The 25,271-nt window shown below is 44.1% G+C and overlaps 1 protein-coding gene across 1 annotated transcript in view; it reads left to right on the plus strand.

The window, feature by feature from the left end:
- The window catches only part of USP1 (ubiquitin specific peptidase 1), a 1,001,653-nt gene that overhangs the window by 754,756 nt on the left and 221,626 nt on the right, over window positions 1–25,271 (plus strand). The window contains exon 7 of the mRNA XM_044086802.1: window positions 6,099–6,300. Within this exon, the coding sequence (XP_043942737.1) occupies window positions 6,099–6,300 (202 nt within the window). The remainder of the gene's footprint in view (window positions 1–6,098; window positions 6,301–25,271) is intronic.

Genomic DNA, 25,271 nt, shown 5'->3' on the forward strand with positions numbered 1-25,271 from the left:
TTCCAGCCTCCAAGGTTTAGCAGGAACTGGCCTTCCAAGAATTGGTCCTTTCCAGACACTTCCAGAGCTCCGAGAGGCAGGAATAGACGCTCAAGAGGCAGGGGTCAATCCAGAGGTGCCTACAGGGGACGTCAGTGGCAGGCTAACAACCAGCGAGGTACAGCCACAGATCCAGCCACCACCACTTCCACAGGACAATCACAGTGACTTGGCTCTGGCACCGCCTACCAGGGAACAACTAGAGGCACCCTTAGGCGGGAAGCTAGCCTTATTTTCAGTAAACTGGCATTACATCACAGGAGACAAATGGATTTTACAGACAATAGACCAAGGTTACAGGTTTCACTTCCATACTCTACCAAGGAAGAGAGGAATGCCAAACCTACCTCCAAATCAGAAGACAGAAGCTCTAGAACAAATAACTCAATTACTAAGGATGAGAGCTGTAGAAAGGGTACCATCTATGGAACAAGGGAAGGATTTTATTCCAGACTCTTCCTGGTACCAAGAAAAGAAAACCAATGGAGGCCTATTCTCGACCTGTCCGCTTTAAACACATACCTCATTGTTCCAAAATTCAAAATGCTGACCCTACAGCAGCTTCTTCCCATGCTGGGCAAGGAGTCTTGGCTGGTAACTCTAGATCTCAAGGAGGCATACCTGCACGTCCCCATACGACCAAATTGCAGAAGATACCTCAGATTTCTTGCAGGATCAGAGCATTATCAATTCTCAGCATTGCCCTTTGGCTTATCTACTGCGCCCAGAGTATTCACGAAATGCCTGGCATCAGTAATTGCTCATTGCAGGCTTCAGGGAATTCAAATTTACCCTTACCTGGACGACTGCCTGTTACAAGCGGACAACAAAAACAAATTAACAAAAGATTTGCAAAGGGTCATTCATCTACTACAAGCCCTGGGATACACAGTCAATATAAAAAAGTCAAGGCTGATACCATCCCAAAGGATAATCTTCTTGGGTGCAGATCTGGAGACATCAAAACAAATGGCATTCCTGACAGTAGAAAAACAGGAGCAACTCCCTTTCTACTTCATGGCATTAACAAAGCAGAACCAGCCAACAGCAAGAAAAGTCCTGCAAGCTCTCGGTTACATGGCATCCTGCATAATATTGATTCCACATGCCAGACTACATATGAGAAAGTTACAGTGGTACCTAAGGAATTTATGGTCTCAGCACAAGCACAGCCTAGAAACCCAAATTCCAATAATTCCATGCCTGAAGCAAGAATTCCAATGGTGGGCTCAGGCCTGTCAATCAAACAATGGACTGCCCTTCCACAGCACTCAACCAAGCCAGACCATCACAACAGACGCCTCCGACCTCGGTTGGGGGGCACACATGCTGGACAAGTGCATGCAAGGCTTATGGACTCAAGACCAGCTGCACCTACACATAAATCAAAAGGAAATGCTGGCAGTAAAACTGGCAATTCAGGGATTCAGACCATTTCTTCGACAGGGCCAACTGCTGATAAGGACAGACAACACCACAGTTATGTGGTACATCAACAAACAGGGAGGCACACATTTATACCCTCTATGCCGGATGGCAATGGACCTCTGGAATGTGGCACTGAGCTTCAACATTCAGTTACAAGCAATTTTTGTGCCAGGAAAAGAAAATATACTAGCAGATATCCTAAGCAGAACTACCACGGATGCCCACGAATGGATGCTGCATCCAGACATCTTCAAAACCATTACAGGGAAATGGGGACTACCAGAAATAGACTTATTTGCATCCCCACACAATCACCAACTGAAAAAATTCTGCACAAGGACATACCACCCACTTGCTTGGAAAATGGACTCCCTATCTTTCAGTTGGAAAAACCTGACAGCATATGCATTCCCACCTCCTCCTTTGATGCACAAGGTGCTACTGAAGATCAAAGAAGGCCGTCCAAGGATCATCCTGATAGCTCCAGACTGGCCAAGGCAACATTGGTACCCATTACTGAGGAGTATGTCTCGGGAACAAATATGGCCTCTGCCCCTAGTTCCCTTGCTGTTAACACAGAACAACTTCAAAACCCTGCATCCAAACCTGAAAACACTGCAGCTGGCTGCCTGGAACATTGCATAAGACCAAATAACCCAGATTTATCTCAAAGGGTTAAAGACATTATCTTGGAAACTCGCAGGCCCTCAACAAGAAAAAATTATTCAGCAAAATGGAAAAGATATCTCATTTGGAGTACTGCAAAAGGAGAGAATGTGTCACTGGTAAACATAGCTAACATCCTGGAATACTTGGCAGAGCTCTTCCACAACGGCCTGTCCTATTCTTCCATTAAGATTCATGCATCAGCTATTTCAGCAGAATTCAACTTGGATCCTCCAATCTTCTCACATCCTCTGCTCAGGCAGTTTCTGAAAGGAATTAAAAATGTAAAACCACCTAGGAAGCCACCATTGCCAGCATGGGACTTGAACTTTGTGCTAGAAAAGTTGACACTCCCTCCTTTCGAACCAGCAGCAACAGCAGAATTACAATACTTATCATGGAAAACTGCTTTCCTGCTTGCAATCACTTCAGCAAGAAGGGTATCTGAGCTACAGGCATTAATGGCAGTACAGCCCTTCCTGATCTTCCATCAAGATAGAGTGTCCATGAGAACTAATCCTACTTTTATGCCAAAGGTGGTCTCCAGGGTATCTTTAAATCAAGCTATCCACCTACCTACATTCTTCCCCAACCCACAGAACAGGGGAGAAAGACTGTTGCATACCTTGGATGTACATAGGCAATTACGTTACTACCTGGACAGGACCAAGAGCAATAGAAAAACTGACCAGCTATTGGTAACATATGCAACAGGAATGGAAGGAAAAGCAATTTCAAAACAGACAATCTCTAAGTGGATAGGAAATTGCATTAGATTTTGTTACTCCTACCATGGGAAGAAAACTCCAGAAAACATCAGGCCTCACTCTACAAGGGCTACAGCCACTACCACAGCTTTTCTCAGGAGTGGCTACCAAAGACATTTTAGAGGCTGCTACTTGGAGCTCCGTGCATACATTTGCCAAGCATTATAATTTACCTTTATACTCCAGATCCCGAGCAGGTTTTGCCACTGCTGTTTTGCAAGGGATCTTAACTACACCATAATCTTACTTCTCCTCCTCCCCCAGTTTGGCTATGGTATTCTACCCATTTGTAAGGACTGCAGATGCATCCTTGAAGGACATAGTACAGTTTTGTACCTACCATAAATGTAGATGTCCGATAGGCATGCATCTGCAGTCAGGATTACCCACCCTCCTTCCCCTCTGTAGTACTCCTAGGGTATTTGCCCATCTTGTAGCTAGCTGGGGGAATCTATTATGGTGTATTTGTTTGTATATATGTACATACATGCTTATTTTTTGTTTGCTCTCTACTGTTTGGAACCATTTGCATTTATCCAAATTTAGCCTTCCTAGAGGGCACCTGGCATCTGGGGCAAGAAACACTGAGGAAAATGGCGTCGGCTGATGCCTTTATACCCGAAGAACTGCCGCTATGACGTCGGGTGAAGTGCGACACCAGCCGAGGCCAGACCCAGACTTTGGAATCCGGCCGACCGAAGGGCTGCCTGACGACAGGGCAACCCATTTGTAAGGACTGCAGATGCATGCCTATCGGACATCTACATTTATGGTAGGTACAAAACTGTACTTTTCTTATGCTTCAAATTCCCATGGTAAAGCTATTTCAAAACAGACCATTTCCAAATGGATTGCTCATGGAATCAGATTTTGCCATTCACACCATGGAAAGCAAATCCCAGGGAGTATATGGACTCATTCTACCAGAGCTGCTGCCACTTCAGCTGCCTTCCTCAGGGGAGTTCCTACCAAAGACATTTTGGAAGCTGCAACTTGGAGTTCAGTGCATACTTTTTCCAAGCACTACAATCTACCTCTTTACTCTAAGTCTAGGGCAGGCTTTGCTTCTGCTGTCTTGCAGGGCCTTTTAGCCGCCCCCTCTTCTTTATGACCACCTCCCTTTTATTCTGCTTTGGGATTCAACCCTACAGTCATGACTGCAACAGTGAAACACGATGAACATAGTACAGTTGTGTACACTTACCATAAATGTAGATGTTCGAGTGTCTTCACTGTTGCAGTCTGGGTTTCCCTCCCTCCTGTCCCCTCTTATTTTTTCTTTTGTGTGGTTCCCTTCTTCACCCTTCTTTTGAGGTGTATTTGCAAAGGGTATGGGATCTTACTCATTTTGGAGCACCTGACATCTGGGGCAAGAAAAACTGGAGAACATGGCGTCGGCTGTCAGCTTTGTACTCCTGGCGCTCTGACGTCAGGGAGCATGGTTGAACAGCCGACACCGGACCCAGACTTTGGGATTCTGGCCGACCGAGGACTGCCTGCCGGCAGGGGAGAACCCCACAGTCATGACTGCAACAGTGAAGACACTCTAACATCTACATTTATGGTAAGTGTACACGACTGTACTTTCCCCTTAAATCTTTGTTACAGACACGCTAACCTTTTAGATGAACTTTACATATACTTAATGTGCATTAGATTTGTTTGGTGAGACGTTTACATCGCACAGGTTGATCATTTTTTCCTGTTCTTATTAGATTTGGTTTAATGATTTCTTGAGGGTGGATTTTGAAGAAATATTAACTTCACAAGCTACCAATGTCATTGATATGTTATTTGTAAGCTAAAGGTGATTCACAAAGAACTGCAAAGTTAATAAACAGTGCATTTAAAGCTGAGGACTGACAAGTAATGACGTAGGATCAGATGGAGAGAGAGAGAGAGAGAAGGAACTACATAAGATGTGATGTTTGGCATTTGCCAAGATGTTACAAAGTGTAGGCAAGTCAAAATGTTTGGAACTGTTTGCACATTTTTATATACATGACAGCTAAGCAGTAATGGTTGGTTGTTATCTCAAGCAGATTCCACTGCTGGGGGGATATGGGTAACGGAGCATATTTTTGGTCTTGCCAGAACTTGAATGCATGTAAAATAGAGTTGAAACTATTTAGTGGAATTTGGTATTGCAATGATGATCGCTTTCTGGGCTTATTATAAGCTAATAAATTTGATGCCATGAACAAAACATTAGTACATTTAACAAGAATTGAGACTAAAAAAAAAAAGCAAAACAGAAAGTGAGTGTACATGAAAGTAAGTTATTGTAGCTGATGTAAAAAAAAAAGAGGGAAATAACATTGCAAAAATGTTCTTGACACAAGTTTGCCTTTAAATGGTTTGCCATGGTATACCTGTAAGCAGATAGTGTAATATAGTACGCCTTTTTTTTTACACGTAGTTATTGGAGGCTTTTTTGATCAGCTAACTTTGCAATGACAGCTAGGGTTGTAATGGAGCTGGGTTGAAGGTCCTCGGAGTGGATGAATAATAAACTTACAGCATTCTGAAGATATTAGAATGGTGTTCATGTTATGGATGGATGAAAATTTTGACAGTAGGCATTTTTTCATTGAAAGATTATGTAGTGAAAGTGTATGCTCTTCTGTCTTATGAATTCTTGAAAGTTTTATTTTGTATTTTTATTTGCTTTTGCATTTTTAAAAGTCTGTAGAGTTATGTGCCATTGTGCTTGCTCAGGGCCTTTGGGGAAAGCACATTTAATGTACAGTTACATCTAAGTTATAGCTGAAATCGTAGAACAGCAAAATGTGATGATGGTGCAGCAATCGCTGTTTATAATTCATACATAAGTTGGGATTCTACGTACAACTGGATTGTATGTGTACGTTATTTCTTGAGGATGAGATGTAAATCTATTCGAGCGTAAAAAAGTAATAATTAGAAGACTCACAGATGTGCTTCTCAACTGTCTAGAAGTTTGCATAATGTCCAGACTTTTGCCTCATATTTGTGGTCTGTTCCATATGAAATTTGTAGTTTTCTGGCAAATTGTTGAGGGTTGAAGGGACTAAATAATGACAGGCATTCGAACTTAATATCCTTCAGAAAATGCATGCTAATGCACAACCAGTTCTAGCAACTTTCTATGTTTATTAGAGAAGTGTTTAAATTGTGTCCCTGACTTACATAATAACGTATAGCTTTATTTCTTTACAGTTTCTCCAGAGCCGAAATCTGAGAAGAAGACTCTGAAGTGGGCCATTTCTCAGTTTGCATCTGTGGAAAGAATTGTAGGTCAAGATAAATATTTTTGTGAAAACTGTCGTCATTATACAGAAGCCGAACGAAGTCTCCTATTTGACAAAATGCCTGAAGTTGTTACTATTCATTTGAAGTGCTTTGCAGCTAACAACTCTGAGTAAGTATGGCTTTCCTCTGTTTCAGCCCCCCTCCCACTCAAAAAGCAAGTGGTCAGCAAGCAGCACAAACATGCAGTTTTATTTAGAAGGCAGTCATTGTAAGTCGCTGGTAAATAAGAACATCATGTATGTGTCCTACAATGTACTGTTAATATCAGAGAAATGCAACGATTGTTTGTTGATTTAAAGATCTGAAGTTGTTTTCATTTGATCTTCAGCCTGCGGGAATCGGATTTGGTACGGATCTGACTCAGACGCATTTTCCAGCATTGGATTCAGCTCCAAGCTCCTCCCCTAACCATAATGCCCGTCTCCCTCCTCCCCTCATCTCGTTTGCTGCACATCTAGCTAGTATCGTGGTCTGTTGCTCCAGGTTCCTGGTAATTGAATTAATAAAATTTCTCTGTTCCTCTTAACTTCTCTTTGGCTCTGTTAGACCCTTTCTATTTCTAATTTCATCCTTACCCCTTGCTTTCAGGTGTTGGTTCTGTAGTCCCACAAAAAAAAAAAAAAAAGTCCCTCTTCTTTCCTTTTTACTATAGTAGTGTGTGTGCGTGCGGTTGCTACATCCGATACCATGACAGAGACCCCCAAGCCAAGGTTTTGGAAATGCGGGTTTCAGAAATGCGTAGAGTGTAACCGTAAGCTTCCGCCTTCTGATGGCCACATTCTCTGTGGTTTGTCTAGGAGTCCCACACCTAGACACCTTCTGTTCGATGTGTTCAGGATTCAACCCCCCACGCATTGATCGGCAGGAGGAACAAGTTGATCCTAAAGGGTCTCCTTCCTCGGAGGCTTTTGCTTCTTCCTCCACCCCAGTCTCTGGAATCTACCTCCTGCCAAGAGGGACATGGGCAGGGAGAAGCACAAACAAAAAGACCGGGATAGGCCCAGGAAGCGGTCCACCGACCATGCTTCCTTGGCTGAACCTCTGGCTAAGTCTCGCCCGGCTCCCAGCCCAGGCTCCCCTTAGCTCCATCCACCCCATTTTTCTCTGGAGCCGGAGGTTTCTCGGGGCAGATCCCTTTTATCTGCCTCTCACTGGCGCTTCTCCAGGCCTGTCTCCGTGGCTTCCTCTGCCCGGTCCACCCACAGCCTTTGTGAAGCCGAGGTGGACAGGATGATAAGGAAATTCATCTGGACCCACATTCAGATGGGAGTCTTACCTGCTCCCTCCCCCTCCGGGGCTGGGAGCATGCAGTTCGCCTTTATGCCAATTGCTTCTTCCCCAGTCCGACCTGCAACTTCGGAGTCCTTGGGTCCGAGGCCCTTTGGTGTCAAGGGGGTCAGTGCCAATTGGTACTTTGACGCCGACCATTGCCTTGAGTGGTTCGGCCCCAACTAGCTCGGAGGCATAGCCTCAGTGCCAGATCTGAAGGGGTGGTGTCGGCTTCGAGGTTTTCAAATTCGGCCCTTCCAAAAACCCAACCCGGATGAGTCAGTGCTCCTGGAGACGTTTGGAGCAGGACCATTTATCTCCTGGGTGTCCCCTCCCACGAATCCACTTGTGGATTTGATTACATCTCGTTGCTGGAAGGAACCCGACACAAACCCATCCCCAAGCGCACTGATAGGATTCCGAGTGCGCCATCAGACAAGCAGCATTGGTCTAATGAGTCCCCGGTTGATGCCATGGTGGTGGTGGCAGCCCCAAGAAAGAGCTTACTCAGGAGAGCTCTACGATCCATCCACTGGACCAAGAGTCTCGGGCCATGGACCATTTCGGGAAGCGGGTTTATGCTTCAGTCACGTTTGCTGTGCATGCGCTGAGCTACATGGCACATGTGATCAGACTTCAGCAGGACGTGGTCAAAGAGGTCACTGAGTCTGCCCCAGGGTCCACCTTGGCTGAGGAAAAGGTGAGCTGATGTTGTTAATCTTCATTCGTTCTTTACTGATGGGTGTCTGTTCTGTCCTTGGAATCGAGTTGGCCTTGTAACAAGCTCATGCCAGCCAAAAAACTCTCGAGCTAAACTTTTAGCCAAAATGCCCTTCTCCCTATTACTCTAGATCTCGTTTGCCGCATTGCCGTAAAGCCATGTCAAGCCAGCTCTCAGCTAAGTACTTTGAAAATTTTCCAATTACTTGTATTGCCTGATATTTTTTCTTCTCTATTTTATCGTTATTTTACCCACTCTTTTACTGTTTGTTATTGTTGTTACTGGTTTTCTTACTGTTCTAGGTAGTCTTTAAGTACCATCATTGGTATAAGACCTTTCTCCCCTCTACCCTTGTGGTAAATCTCTTCAAATGCTATTGTTGATATTTCCCTTCCCCCTTCTTTTTTACATTAAAAAAAATCCTTTCTATAACCTTTTTGGTTGTTGTTTTAATGTGGTCGATTGTTAATCTCTTTAGCATCATGTCTGAGAAGAAGGGAGCTTCTGGCTTCAGACAATGCGACCACAAAATGCAGACACCCAAGACTTTTGTGTATACTGTCTGGTTGTTCCTCACCTGTCTCTTCAGCCATCTTGCTCAATCTGTAAACAGTTTAGCTCCCGCACCCTTAACGAAATTAAAAACAAACTAATCTTGAAGGGTCTCCTTAAGGACACCCTTTTCAGAGGCTTATTTCTGGGTCGGAGGGCTCATCCCCTCCCAGTAAAGAATAGAGAAAGACACCACACACTGTTCCTTCATCACCTTTGAGGGACAAAAAGCAGGAACCTAGACAACAAATTCCAAAGTTGAGTTTTTCGGCTTCAGGAACAAAATTAACTTACACGACACTGTCTGTTGTGGTACCGACCACGGCGCTGCCATCAAAATCTGTGTCCTCAGTGCCAGCCACCACGGCACCGAGTGTATCTAGGGCAACAACCATACCGAAGCTTGCATTTTCTGCTTTGGTTCTGCCTTCATTTACCTTAACCCCGGCACCAAGCTTGCCTCTGTTATCTGCTCCAGGAGTCTCTGTAGTGGACACACCCTCCACACGTCTCCACCGAAACTTCGGTGCCAATGGACCATACAACTCAGACCCGATATTCACCCACTGTGAATCCTTTCTTTGGGCAGCAATTCAGCTCTTTCCTGAAATGACCTGACTCTCCATCAGGGATATCGACACGATCGACCAGGAACCTGTCAGAATTGGATGTGTTGCGTCTTGTGGATCAGCTGCTGATGGCAAGGAAATTACAACAACTTCCAAAACTCCCATCCCTTCAGGAGATGGAGTTTTTCTCCACGGACTCCAGCATATTCTCCTCCTTTGACCTCTGTGCAGGTATCGAAGCCCCTGGAACCGACACTCTTATTGGTACTCATTGCTTTGGTTCCACTGGTGGACCTCACCATGGTTATGGAGCCAACCCTGTGGCCTTCAGTTCAGTCGGAAGTGAGCCTCTCTCAGGATCGTGACTGGACTGTAGGCACTGTGGTTCTTAGCATGGCACTGGTTTTGCCCCAGGCACCATCTGTGGTCCCAGGAGTCCTCACGACACCTAATCCTCTTGAGACTTAGTCCTTGGGAGCTGGCCCGTTGGAGCGGGGTGCGACCCCAGTTCGAGGTTTTACTTGTTGGTTCCGGGCTCCCATCCCTCTTCAGGCGGGCCGGCTTTCCAGGCGATGGAGGAGGCCCTTGCCTCTGCAGGCAAGCCATTGGTGTCAAAGTTATGTCCTCCCTCTGAGCTGCAGCTGACCCAAGCCACCACTTCGGGACATCGAGCACAAGAGCCACAGGATACTCTACTGCAGGGTAACCCTTCTTTGGAGTCCTCTTTAGAAGCCCCTGCTGAAGAGGTACCACTCAAGATGACATGCAAGAGGAAGCACGTGGACTCCCCTGAGGAGTCTCACCGAGAACACGCACTACAGTGAAGGGGAAGGGTTCCCACAGTCGCCCCCTGAAGATGTCTCTTTTGGAGACATCCTTGAGATACGGAAACAGAGAGGTGACTGGAAGCCCACCTACCCCTCCTCCGAGGCGTCCGTGTTCCTGCAGGCTTTTGTGCTCGACCTTCTACTTCCTGGGTGACCCCACCTGCAATTGAGCTGTTTTAGCTCATCGTGCGGTGTGCATGGAAGAGTCCTGATAGTATTTTACCAGTCCCATGGAGACCAGACAAGATTCTATTCCCTCCCGAACAGCACCTTCATTGGTCCAAGGGTCCTCCAGTAGATGTGATGGTGGTGGCGGCTGCCACAAAGAAGGAGCTTGCCAAGGAAAGCCGGACTTTCCACACCCCAAACAGGGAGTCTCTCTGTCTGTGGACAGATTTGGGAAGTAAGTCTTTGCATCACTGACCTTTGCTGTTAGGTCTTTGACTTATCTAGCACACTTCACCAGACTTCAGAGAGACCTAGTCTGTGAACTGTCCGAAACCTTAGCAGGAGCAGTCTCTGACGAGGTGTGTGACAAGGTTGCCTCACAGCTTGCTACCCTGGAAACCATATCCAACTCCTCCGTGAGTTTGATTTCCCACTAGGGGAGTGGCTAGAGCTGTGGGTTCAGGTGTTGTAAGAAGTCATGCCTGTATGTGCCTCTGTGGCTTTGCAAACCCCTTTATGTTTTCCTTTCTAAGTGCTCCAGTGGAAGCTTCTTCACTTTTCGGCCCGAAAGTGAAAGACACATTGGCCAGGTGTGAGAAGGACGGCAAGACCCTGTCTGCCATGGGCATACGTTTTTCCACCCCTCAACGTCCCTAGTCTAGGAACCAGAGGAGTGGAAAGATGTGGCACAAGAACTCGCAGGGTCCTTTCCGTGACATATGTGACAAGTATACTCCCCGGGCCAGAGGGGCTAAGTAATCTAGAAGGCACCCCTACAAGGACAGAGGGGGGTCTCTGTAATGAGGGGTCCAGAGATTCGTTCTCTGGGCAACCCTATCAGCGCTCCTCAGGAGCGGCCCAATTGCTTTCCTCTGGAAGCAGTCTGGGGACGTTTCTCCTTGCACCATTCTGATTGCCTAACAACAGATTTATGGGTACAACGGATCATAACCAGAGGATATCACATTCTGTTTGGTCTTACCCAATGTCACCAAGATGAATCCCCCGACATTCCACTGAGTCAAAGGGAAACAGCAGCACAGGAAATTCAAAAGCTGCTTCAAAAAAGGGTCATCCAAACAGTCCCACCAGACCAGATAGGATCCAGATGCTACTCAAGATTCTCACTAGTGCCAAAAAAAAACGGAACTGGAGACCAGTTCTAGATCTCAGCATCCTGAACAAATTTGTCAAACAAGAAAAATTACGGATTTACTTTTATCTGGACGACCTCCTCATTTTAGCAGTAGAGGAAAGTATTCTCAAGACTCACCTGCAGTTCACTATGTCCCTCCTTCAGTGGCGTGGGTTTACTCTCAACCCAACAAAGTCTTCCCTCACTCCATCCCAAGACAAAACCTTCTTGGGATGCAGTATGAGGACAGACTTGATGAAGGCCTTCCTTCCTCAAGACACATATTCCTTAAACAGTTTCTTCCAGGACTTGCGTCTTGTCAGCTACATCTCTGCCAGGCAATTTCTCCATCTTCTAGGCTTCATGGCAGCTACTCTTCATATGTCGCCCCTTGCCAGGTTGCACATGAGGAAGTTCCAGTGGTACTTGAAAAATGTCTAGTCCCCCCTGTAATTTCAGGTGTCTTTCGTACCCTGCCTGAAGAAAGAGTTAAGGTGGATACAACAAGTAAGCCAGAACCCAGACCTTCCTCCACCAAGCCAGTGTAATTCATGCACACACATGCCGTGGATCTAGGGTGGGATGCCACTGTGAATGGTCTCAAGGTATAGGCTCAATGGGAGCCCTCCCTCCAGAGAAAACATATCAATGTTAGTTAAATGACTGCTCTCCTTCTAGCTCTCAAGACTTTCCTTACTTCCTCTAATACAACCAGGTCCCCTTCAAATTTTCACAGACAGCACCACTGTCGTGGTACATTAACAAGCAGGGGGAGAACAGATCCTACTGTGCAGGCTAGCAGTACAGGCATGGGAGTTGGCCACCCAGTACAGTATCACATTGCAGGCTGTTTACATCCTATCTCAGGACAATCATCAGGCAGATGCCCTCAGAAGATCATTCTGTCAACATCATGATTGGATGTTACACAGAGATGTTTTCTTGGACATTGTCCACCGATGGAGCACCCCACAGATAGATCTGTTTGCATCCCCACTGTTGGGGCACACCACAGATAGATCTGTTTGCTTCCCCACTGATGGGGCACACCACAGATAGATCTGTTTGCCTCCCCTCAGAACAGACAACTTCAGCTGTTCTGCTCCATACTCCCCTCACCACTAACATGGAAAGTGGATGGCTTTTCGATTTCTTGGAAGAGGCTGTTCCTTTATGCCCCCCCCCCCCCTGCTCATTCAGAAGGTCCTACTGAAAATCCAGAAGGACAGACCAAAAATCTTGCTGGTGACCCCCTGTTGGCCAAGGCAGCATTGGTTCCCTCTTCTTCTATCTCTTGCCAAGAGTAGTCCCTACAAGTTGCCTCACAAGGTGGACCTGCTCACACAACAGAAGGGATCCCTGATTCATTCTCTTCTGAAAACAGTCAGCCAAACCCTGTGGGTGATAAACTTCTGATCCCTTTCAGGTATCTCTATTCTGCGGGCATGCTATCTGTCCTGCAGGAGGCCAGGTAATCCACTACCAGGAGATCCTATTTGCATCAGAATGGAAAAGTTCTCCAGCTGGTGTCTTCAAAGGCAACTAGACCCCTTCCAAGCAGATATTCCTCTACTCCTAGCCTGTGTGTGTGTGAGCTCCTAAAATCAGACCTTTCATACTTTTCAGTAAATGTCCATTTGTCAACCATTTCAGCCTGCTTACTTGCTGATCCACCCCTATTGTCAAGATTGGAGGGGAAGCTTTTCCTTACGGGGGTTTCTCCACATCAGACCACCAAGAAAACCTATCCCTCCTCCATGGGACCTGAACTACGTACTGGAGAAACTTACCACGGCCCCCTGTGAACCGGCAGCTTCTGCCTCTTTAAAGATGTGTACCTGGAAGACTGTCTTGTTTAGTAGCCTTTACTTCAGCTAAGAGGGTCTCTGAGCTGCAAGCACTCATGGCCACTCCACCCTACACTGCCTTCCACAAGGGCAGGGTAAGTCTTCATACCAATGTCTCCTTCATGCCCAGAGTGGTCAATCAGTTGTCCCTCAACCAGTCTATCCATTTACCCACTTTTTTTCCCTTCACCACAGAATGACAGTGAGAGAGTGCTCCACTCCCTTGGTGTTCACAGGCAACTGCGGTTTTATCTGGTCAAGACCAAAAAACATTAGAAGATCCGATTAGCTCTTTGTATCTTTTCACCCCAGGGCCCTGGGGGAAGCTGTATCCAAACAGGGAATATCCACGTGGATATGCAAAACTAATTCTGTTACTCTTTCCATGGTAAAGACTTACCCCACACTGTTAAAGCACATTCTACTAGAGCGGTGGCCTCTTCAGGAGCTTTCCTCAAAGGCCTGGATACGGCTACTATCCTAGAGGCAACCACATGGTCCTCTGTACATATTTTCACCATGCATTATAACTTGGACAACATCTCCAGAGCCAGGGCAGGATTTGCAAGGGCCATCCTCCACTGTTTCCTGGAGACTGCTACCTCTTCCTCCACCATTTGACCTGTTTGAGCAGTGGTACTCTCCCACAAGTGAGAGTACTGCAACATGAGAATAGACAGGCATAGATTAGTTGTGTAAAATCTTACCATAACCATAGATGTCCTTCTCTTCCATTTTGCAATATTCCTTCCCTCCCTCCTGTCCCTCTTTATGACCTTCTAGTCTGGATGCCATCATTCCTGTTTTCCTTAGACTGTTGTCCAACTGGGCAGTCAGTTCTGAGGTTTGTGCATGCAGACGTCACATTTATGGGCCACGGTTTATGGCCCAGCGTGTGAAGTCCCATGCACCTGACAGCAACCAGGCTTAAGCTTTGGCATAGGAGTCTGACGTTTGGGTCTTCTGAGGCAGAGAATCCCACAAGTGAGAATACTGCAACATGGAAGGAGGACATCTATGGTTATGGTAAGATTTTTACACAACTAATCTTTCTAAGGGCCTAAACCTCATCTGCAACTTAAACGGGAGACATGGGAGGGTGTGTGTGTGTCAAAGATTACCCCCCTTGTTTACCGTCCATATGAAGCAAAGCTTGTCCCCAACCATATTCAGATGCAACTTGGGCCAATGGATACGAAGTTTCAAATTTACAGTATGTTCAATTCCAGTGTCACTAATGGACAGTAGCAACCTGTGAACATTTGATGTGTAAAATCTATATTATAACTCATAAAATTCCTGGGGTATTGATAAGTCAGTAATATTTTGGTAAGTTTGGTTAGGCTTGAAATGGCTTTTTGGCTGATAGCCTAGGAACCACCCAGATATCTGAAGCCATGCTACATACATTGTTTTTTTTTTTTGCTGTTTTGTCTCTAGTAACATAATAATTCCAGGTAAACCCAGCGCAGACTGTGCTAAATATATGGCTATGTCTTATGCCTTCTGAAACTCTACAGTTGTCAGCATCTGTACTGCTACAGCATAAGCTTCACCACATAGTTTTGCAAGACACTGTAACCTGAATGTGAAGTCCTAGTCCAGGGCTTCCGTTGGGCTGTCATACCCTCTTGTATTATGCTAAGATGCCACTCAGAAGTTTAACTGGGGGATCTTGTTCTTCAGGTTTGAAGTAGATGTAGTGAATAATTTTAAATGTGAAAGTTATGTACTTACTTATCGTGAAACTAGATGTTCATCATTAACACTGCTGCAGTAGTCTTTGGGTTGTTTCCTGCCTAGGAAGTAACAACTGGCCTGCTTCAAAAGCTCTGCCTCCAACCTGTGTCTTCCCTCTGTCTGCTGTTTAACCAGCACCAATCGGATAAATGGCAACCAGAAGAAAGTCACTTCAGTACTTTCTTGCCGCCTCACAGGAGGGAACCAAGGAGCTCCTCAGGAGTAGCAGTCTGCCTTCAGCTTCATTTGTGACAGGTAGTCCCCATTAGGGAACCCTGCCACATACAATTCATTACCCTTTTTAAGTTTAGAGCATATATTTTCTAATTTTTGACTAAAGGTGGTATTTTTTTCTTTTAGAAACCTGATATTTGTTTAAATGTTGGTAGTTTCCTATCAGGAATTGCCTTACTAGCTTTAGAGACTTATTTTTTTTCTTGGGGACTTTTTGTGTTAAACGTGTACTGCTTTTGTAGATTTTGAGTTTAGGTTTTTGTTTTGCATACAGTCTGCGTGTCAAAACTATTGACATTGTTTTTAATGCATATTGAATAAAATGTCCAAAAGTGAGACAAGACAAACTCCATACTGTTGTATCTGTTATTCTTTATTTGTCTCAGAACAAATTCTTGCCAAACAGTTAATTCTGTCAGAGGTATTTCAATTCTATTATAACACAGCTAGACAGATGAATAGACTAATGTACTTAGTCAGACGTCACTACTGAATGAAAATACTGTCCAGTTTATATACTCTTTTCAAACAATGTTATTTTTAATGTCTTTGTCGCTAGATCTTCAGATTTCATTCCTCTGCTGCCTTTCTGAAGAAAGGTATTTGTCCTTTCTGAAGAAATGTATTTCTGTCTTTTATAAAGAAATGTTGAGCAGAGGTCTTTATTTATAACATGTAAAGTCCGAGATCAACTTCTCTTTTTCTGTATAACAGGATGCCATAAGCCCGCAACTATATGTTAATATCTAAGCTGAACATGGACAAGAAACTGTTTTTGCAAAGCAAGCCATATTATTTTGAGAACTGCTGTTTGACCTTACACATTTCCTTTACTGCACACACAGTATATTTTTGGGAAAAAGCATTTTAATTTATACAATATCTATCAATTCCCACTTTTTTATTTAAGGCCCCTGAAAATTGTAAGACAATTTTACAACAAAATTATGATCTTTAGTACTTTGAATCCCGTGGTCTGTTGTAACATATGAATTCCTTGCATTCAATGCTATCTCTTTAAAGAGTGTTACATTACCAACAGCTGTTACTCTTGATTAATACTTTTATTAACACATCTTATAATGACGATAAGAGAAATTAATGAGGAAGTTGTAGTACCCCACCGTAAACACACAGCCGTTATTACTTATTTATTTTTAACTGCATTTATGCTTCCTTAAGGAAGTTGTCAGTCTTGTAGTTACACACAAGCATTTCAAAATCTTGTCAAGTTAACCCTTGCTTTACAAGGCAAAACCTTGTATTAGAATTTCATTATTGCTTTGGGAAAAGAATATGTAAAAAAAAGCAATTTACAAGAAAATGTGATCCTCCGTACTTAATAGCCTTTCTTTATTGTTAACAGTTACTTGTTTGACAGTTTTATAACACATCTGCTGTGTTATATCTGAGGTAGCTCCGTAAGTTGCATTCACTATCAACTTTGTAACTTTCCATATTGCCTTATAGTGGCACCATACCAGTGAAAAAATTCATTTTCTGAAATAACACCATTTCCTATGTCCAGCAGTTTTAAAATCTTTTCATGTATTTTTTTATCATGAACCTCCCTCTTTTCTGGTGATTTTTTACCATGCCCTCTGGTAATGTGTGAGTAATTTTCATTATTGGAACTACATACTCTATGTAACAGAATTTTTCCTCTTTTATCTCTTCTTTAAAAGTAGTATTATGTGTTAACTCCCATGCTCTTTTTATTTTATACTCAAGCTTTTTTATATGACCATAGTTCTTTTGAAAACAGAGTATCCCTTTCCTATTTTTATCAACTGTAAATGTTTTTTATGGCTGATTGTTTTACAACTCTACTTTATACGATTTTTTAAACATAAAACCTGTATGTGTAACCTCTACAGGGACTGCATATAATGGCATTTTTCCCTCTGTAAGGAATGTGGCTAAAAAACCCACTATTTGACTTGTTACGTGCCTTTTTTTCAACAGATTTTGCATGTCCAAAAATATATTGAAATTGGGTATCCATGATGTCCCTGTTCTCATAATCTACTATATTTGAGTATCTCTCCCCATTTTTTCTTTGCAGCCGTTTTAGATTGCCTTGTCTTGTTCATAGATTGCTATTAGAGAAACAAATTTAAACTTTTGTAAGACTGTTAACAGGCTTACTGTACTTGATACTGTTTGATTCTTATTAACGTACACTGATTTTTATGAACCAACATAATGTGCTGCTTTTGCTTGGATTTTTATTAGCTGAAAAATGCTATTTCTCTAAGTTTTTATATACTTTAGTACCCGTATGTACTGCTGTGTATTATTACCCGGATGGCAGTTACACCAGTTTGACTAATTATGTTCTTGCTGTACTAGTTTGTTTGCAAGGCTGTTTGCTGTTATATTTTATGTAAGGCATTCTTTTGAAAATATGACATTACAGTCAACTGTTTTTTACCAGTATTGATTCTGTTTGTTGCATGCATAAGCTGCCTTTGGAGAGATACTGTACTTTTAATGGGGGGGGGGGGGGTTGACCCTCTCTTGTTACTATAGAACCCTTTATTTATGATTTGTCATAGGTACTGCCTTAAATGTTACTCCATTTCCAGACATAGATTTGGACTTACATATCCAACATTTAATTGCATTGTTTAGTTTTGCATATCCCATTTGCACTACTGTAAATGTATTTACTGTATTTGTATTAACTTATCTTTACACTGTATCTGTATTAACTTTACTTTAAATGTGTATGGGTGTAGGTTATGTCTGTGTTTATTTTGAATCTGTCCTGGCTTATTAAACCAGTAAAGTATACTAACGTTGTCTTCCATTGCTTTAAAAGATCCCTGTACTTTGTTGCCAACTGATAACCTGTATTTTGTTAATGTATTGCTTTAATGCCTATTGCCTGCCATGATCTGGTATTTCATAGGGTATACTTTATTTTTTATGTATCCCTCTGTGTTTGTTCCTGTGACTGTTTGTCCCTTAATGTGTTTTCTTTATCTTGATTTCTTTCCCTATTTTTGGGTTTGAAGAAGCACTATTATCTGCATATAGAGATACCCTTTTGTATTTGACTTTTCTTTCATTTTTTGTAATAGGGACAATTCTGATTAATGTGACCTATTTTCTTGCAAGTAAAACATATCACCTGTTTTTCTGAACTTTGTTGTGCATCTGTCTGTAACCCTGGTGGAGCAGAAGCTGCTCGTGTTCCCCCTGTGATGTTCATTGTGTTACACTGCTGCAGTCATTAGTTATCCTGCCGTCAGGCGGTTCCCCGCTCGGCCTGAGTTCCAAAGTCTTGGTCCGGCGTTGGTTGCTGTCGCCTCCTCCCTGACGTCAGTGCGATAGGGGTATATAAGATGCAACCGACGTCCTTTTCTTCAGTCTTTCTTGCCGCGCGGTGCCCGAAGCAAAAGCAGTTCAGAAGTGCCGGTCGGCCGTCTCCTGAGATTTTCATTCCGAATCCAGAACCGAAGTCTTCTACAAAGCTAAGTACCCCATTGGGGAAACATTTTCTTGCCTCAGACCGATGTCAGTAAAAGTTAATAACTGTATTTCTTGTGGGAAGCAAATACCTCATAAGGATTTCCATTCCTATTGTGTCCCATGCCTAGGCCCAGACCACAACATCACTGGTTGTCGGTTTTGTGCTAGGTTTAACAAGCGCACTATTAAACGTCCGTTTGATTTTGCCCGACATTATTTTGGTAGAAAATTCAATTATACCATGCCGTCGGAACTTCCAACGACCGGAATACACAAAAAGCGCAAAGACAAGGATAGGCATCCGAGGCCCAAAACTGACGACGAAGCCTCTTCTAGGCCAGTCACTGGTTCTCCGGTTTTCAGCGAGGTGCCTTAGCAGCCCCTGATGACCGCCTATGTAGAACCACAAGCCGCCTCTGACTCCCACGTGGAGATGGGCTGGGCCTTCGGACGCACAAGTTATTCAGCCTACCGAGACTAACCTTTCAGAGGGATCCGGAGTAGCTGAGCAACCCACAGTTTCAGAGGGTGTCTTCAGACCTACTCAGTTAAGCATTAAACCCTTAGCTAAGTCTAAGCCTCCTTTAAAATCAAAGAAACAAATAAAGCATTCTCCAGGACAGGCCTCCATGCCTAAGAAACAAATGCTCAAAATGGCCAAAGACCTAATCACTCTGATCAGAGGGTCCCATCCCTCTCCTGATAAAAGGCCTAGACAGGATGCAGACTATGACTCATCCGACCAGGTGTCCATCTCTTCTGATTCATCCTGAGACCTAGGATGCTCTTTACCCCCTTATGAGGATTCTGACTCTGAGGAGTCAATACCATCAGCCTCACCGCCTGAGGACTACTCCTTTGGGGAAATCCTACATACCATGAGGGAGCATTTCCACTGGGAAGGCCAGGATTACTCAGAATCCAAGAAAAGGCTCAGACTTCCTTTTATTACCTCAACACAGACCCCTTGATATTCCGCCAGTGTTAGATATTGTGGATGATGTATATACTGAATCCAGCTTAAATCCTGATTCATTACCTCCATCCCCTGTTAAACCTGAACAGATACTACAGAGTCCCTGACTCGCATAAATTTCTGTATAAAAGCCCTGTAGCTGACCCTGAAACTATTTCTCAGGGATCCAAAGGAGTTAAGGCCTCATCAGCCAAGAATCCAGTTCCCTCTGACAGATTCCAGAGCATTAGACAGATGGGGAAAGAAAGTATATACGTCTGCAACTTTAGCAATGAGAGCCTTAAATTGCCAGTTTCACATGCTAAAATATCAGCAATTTTTACTGTCTCAGTTAAAACAAAAAATGCTTCCAGAATCAGATCCTCCGAATTTTAAAGAAATGCAGGATTTATTGCATGCAGCTGAACAAGTGGGAAAGCATACTTTGCAATGTGGTTTTGATTCTCTAGTGGCCTCCTGCAGAGCAGCAGTTACAGGCTCTATCATTAGAAGACATGCTTGGTTAAAAGAACATACGTTACCAGATCATGTTAAAGAAAAATTATTGGATGCACCTTTGCAGCAGGATGTGTTATTTGGAGTTAAGGCAGAAGAGGTATTAAAGAAAATGGAGGATAAGGCAAAATCTATGCAAACGGTGAAGGATTTCTTACAGGTTCAGCCTCCTAGATTTAGCAGAAACTGGACAACTAGGAATTGGTCCTTTCCAATTACAGACAGACCTCAAAGGGGAAGATACAGATGTCCAAGAGGTAGAGGTCAAACACAAGGTCCTTACAGGCCTCGACAATGTGTTGCATCAGGCCAGAAAGAAGGGGAAGACAGGCCCCAACCATATAAAAAGCAGCTCCAATGACTTCCCACTGCAGCTGCCAAACAAATCCCTCTTGGCAGCCCCCTTAGGAGGAAAACTGGCATTCTTCTACCACAATTGGCAAATGATCACCAAAGACAAATGGGTTTTCAACATTGTATTTCAAGGTTACAGGTTCCAATTTCACATTCTGCCAAGGTTAAAAGGAATACCAAATCTGCCACCAAATCAATGGGCAGAGGCTCAAAAACAAATTACAGCACTCATGGATATGAGAGCTATTCAAAAGGTACCATCACAGGAGCAAGGACAAGGATTTTACTCAAGACTCTTTCTGGTACCCAGGAAGGACAAAGCCTGGAGGCCCATTCTGGATCTTTCATCTCTAAACACTTACCTGGATGTTCTGAAATTCAAAATGTTGACACTACAGCAGCTTCTTCCCATGTTGGGCAAAAAAGCTTGGCTCGTGACTTTGGACCTCAAGGAGGCATACCTGCATGTCCCTATCAGACAAAACTGCAGAAGGTACCTCAGATTCATAGCTGGTTCAATGCACTACCAATTCTCTGCACTGCCCTTTGGCTTATCTACTGCGCCCAGGGTCTTCACAAAGTGCCTGGCAGCAGTAATTGCATTTTGCAGACAGGAAGGAATTCAGATTTATCCGTACCTGGATGACTGCCTGATTCAAGCAGAGAACAAGGACATTCTTCTTAAGCATCTGGCGTTTGTAAAAAAAGTTAAGTTGCCTGGGGTACACAGTAAACGAAAAGAAATCAAAACTAGTGCCCTCACAAGAGATTATATTCCTGGGTGCCAGGTTGAACACAACGGCCCAGATGGCTTATCTCACACCAGACAAGCAAGGACAACTGACTCAATACTTTCAATTGATGGCAGCAAAGACCCAACTCCCTGCAAGAAAAATTCTGCAGGCCTTGGGTTACATGGCATCCTGCATACTACTAATTCCATGTGCCAGACTGCATATGAGGAAACTACAATGGTACCTAAAGAAATGCATGGTCTCAACACTGTCAAAGTTTGGAAACAGTTATACCACTAATCCCTTGCCTTCAACAGGACTTTCAATGGTGGGCTCAAGCTTGTCACCTCAACAAGGGACAGCCTTTTACACAACCCACAGCCAGGCATACACGGACAACAGATGCATCGGATTACGCCTGGGGAGCACACATGGCAAGCAAATGTATTCAGGGCACGTGGCCCGCAGAACAAAGGCATCTTCACATCAATCAAAAAGAGATGCTAGCTGTACAAAATGCCCTTATAGCTTTCAAGGACCTGCTGCATCCAGGACAACTACTGCTAAAGACAGACAACACCACAGTTGTGTGGTACATAAACAAGCAAGGGGGCACTCACTCCTACACCCTGTGCAGACAAGCCATGACTGTGTGGAACACAGCTGTAAACCTTCAAGTTCATCTGCAAGCACAATTCCTGCCAGGAGAGAAAAACATACTGGCAGACAACTTAAGCAGAAACATCATGGATCCCCACGAATGGGAATTGAATCCACAAATATTCAGAATGATAACACAGAAATGGTGGAGCCTGGACATAGATCTGTTTGCATCCCCAATAAACTGCCAGCTACAAAAATTCTGCATCCCCAATAAACTGCCAGCTACAAAAATTCTGCACAAGGAGTTACCATCCGCAAGCATGGAAAGTGGATGCCCTCTCATTCAGCTGGGAGAATCTACAAGTATACGCTTTCCCACCACTACCTCTGCTGCCAAAGGTACTCATAAAAGCCAGGCAAAAAGAGCCAAAGATGATCCTGATTGCACCAGACTGGCCACGCCAGCACTGGTACCCAATCTTAAGGAGCTTAGCACAAGAACCACCCTGGATTTTGCCTCAAATCTCACATCTGCTGACTCAGCACAACAATCAAATACTACACAGCCAACTAAAGACCTTAAAGCTAGCTGCATGGAAGATTCCTTAGTCAAGCAAGCAATGCCTCTCTCCAAAGCTGTTATGGATGTCATTCTGAAGGCCAGAAGGCCTAGTATCAAAAGGAAAGCCTATTCGGATAAATGGAAGAGATTCTGTGCCTGGAACCAAGCTCACAGCCTTGACCCTCTTGTCCCAAACATTCCTCAGATACTACAATACTTAACTGAGGTGTTGGACAAAGGCCTCTCCTTCTCATCCATCAAGATCCACGCCTCTGCCATCTCTGCTCATTACAACACGGATCCACCAATTTTCTCTAATCCTGTGTTAAAACAGTACCTCAGAGGGGCTAAAAACATAAGACCGCCCTGTAGAGCACCTACTCCAACTTGGGACCTCAACTTTGTTTTGGAAAAACTAACTTTACCTCCTTTTGAGCCATCTAACACAGCAGAATTAAAATATATCTCTTGGAAAACTGCTCTGCTCCTGGCAATAACATCAGCACGAAGAGTTTCAGTATTACAGGCACTAATGGCAGTGGAACCTTTCCTCATTTTCCACCAGGACAGGGTGTCTTTAAGAACTAACCCTACGTTTATGCCAAAGGTGGTATCCAGTGTGGCTCTAAACCAAACTATTCACCTGCCAACTTTTTATCCTAAACCACAGAATAAAGGGGAGAGACTACTGCACTCTTTGAACATTCACAGGCAGTTAAGCTTCTACTTGGACAAAACCAAAGCTTTCAGAAAATCTGAGCAATTATTGGTAGCATATGCTGCAGGAGCACAGGGAAAAGCCATCTCAAAACAGACTTATTTCAAAATGGATAGGACATTGTATACGTTTCTGCTACACATACCATGGAAAACCTGTACCTAGCAGCATTAGATCTCACTCCACCAGGGCAACAGCCACTTCAACTGCCTACATCAGGGGTGTACCTACCAAGGATATTTTGGAAGCAGCAACTTGGAGTTCTGTACATACCTTCACCAAGCATTACCATCTGCCTCTATACTCTAAATCCAGAGCTGGCTTCACCACTGCAGTGCTGCAGGGCCTTATAGCCACCCCTAATGCCTTGTAGAACCAGCCACCCTACCTCAGCTTTGGGATTCTACCCAAGTGTAATGACTGCAGCAGTGTAACACGATGAACATAGTACAGTTTTGTACCTACCATAAATGTAGATGTTCGAGTGTATACACTGCTGCAGTCCAGGTTACCCTCCCTCCTTCCCCTTTTACTGGCTGGTACGTACCTATGTCTTCTACCCTTACTACCTATGGGGAGTATTTGCTGGTAGCTGTAAGTTGTTTTTTGCTTTTCTTATGTATGTTTTATTAGCAGTTGGAATTGCCTACCTATTTAGAGGCACCTGACATTTGGGGCAAGAAAAACTGAAGAAAATGGCGTCGGCTGCATCTTATATACCCGTGTCGCACTGACGTCGGGGAGGAGGCGACAGCAACCAATGCCGTACCAAGACTTTGGAACTCAGGCCGACTGGGGAACCGCCTGACGGCAGGATAACGCAAGTGTTATGACTGCAGCAGTGTATACACTTGAACATCTACATTTATAGTAGGTACAAAACTGTACTTTTGTTTTTTTATCAGACCATGTATTACATACCCTTCCTTTCACCACGTAGTCTACAAGGTGTTTTTGTACATTTCCTATGTGCATCTGCAATACTGCTTACTTTTTCTAAACTGTCTAGCACTCTGGCTTAATCTCCGAGTCTGTATCTGTCTGTTAGGCAGAAACTGATTTTAAAGCTGCTTCTGCATTTTGCAGAATGTCGTTAACTGTCTGACGGAATTGTTTTAACATAACATTTTGCCTGACCAAAACATTACTTTGTTTTTTCTGTCGTGCTGTTTAGACATTTTGTGAAACAGGTGTTCATCTTGTTACCCTGCTGCAGTCATCACACTTGGGTTATCCTGTCGTCAGGTGGTCCCGCAGTCGGCCGGATTTCCAAAGTCTTGGTCCGACGTCGGTTGCTGTCACCTCTTCACTGACGTCAGTGCGCCAGGGGTACATATACTGCAAGCGACGCCATTCAGTCTTTCTTGCCGCGTGGTGCCCGAAGCAGAAGTTGTTCACAAGTGCTGGTCGGCCGGCTCCTGAGATTGTCGAATTCGAATTTCAGACTGAAGTCTTCTATAAAGCTAAGTACCCCGTTGGGGAAACTTTTCTTGCCTCAGACCGATGTCAGAAAAAGTTAGCAATTGTATTTCTTGTGGGAAGCAAATACCTCATAAGGATTTTCATTCTTATTGCATACCTTGCTTAGGCCCTGATCACGACGTCACTTCTTGTAGTTTTTGTGATAGGTTTAATAAGCGTACTATTAAAAGGCGATTTGATTTTGCACAACACTTTTTTGGTAGAAAATTTAACTATAACAAGCCGTCGGAGCTACTGACTACCGGCGTGCACATAAAACGCAGGGACAAGGACCGGCAGCCAAGGCCTAAACCCGATTCCGAGGCCTTGGTTGATCCGGTCTCCGGTCCTCCGGTTATCAGTGAGGCTCCAACGCAGCCCCTGACTACCGCAGTCCTGGAACCCGAGGCCGCTACGGATATTTTGACAGAATGTATTAGGCTGACGCAGCCTTTTACTTCAGGCCCTTCCGACGACATGCCTTCTTAGGATGTCGGTGCTTCGGAAGCGCCATCGGTTTCTGAGGGTGTTTTCAGACCAACGACTCTCACAGTCAAAACGTTTTCTAAGTCTAAGACTCCTTCTAAAGCTAAAATGACTACACTTCAGTCTCCTGTTCAAGGCCCTATGCCTAAGAA

Source organism: Protopterus annectens, chromosome 10.part0 (genome assembly GCF_019279795.1).
Source record: "Protopterus annectens isolate FY-2018-M chromosome 10.part0, PAN1.0, whole genome shotgun sequence".
NCBI lineage: Eukaryota > Metazoa > Chordata > Ceratodontiformes > Protopteridae > Protopterus > Protopterus annectens.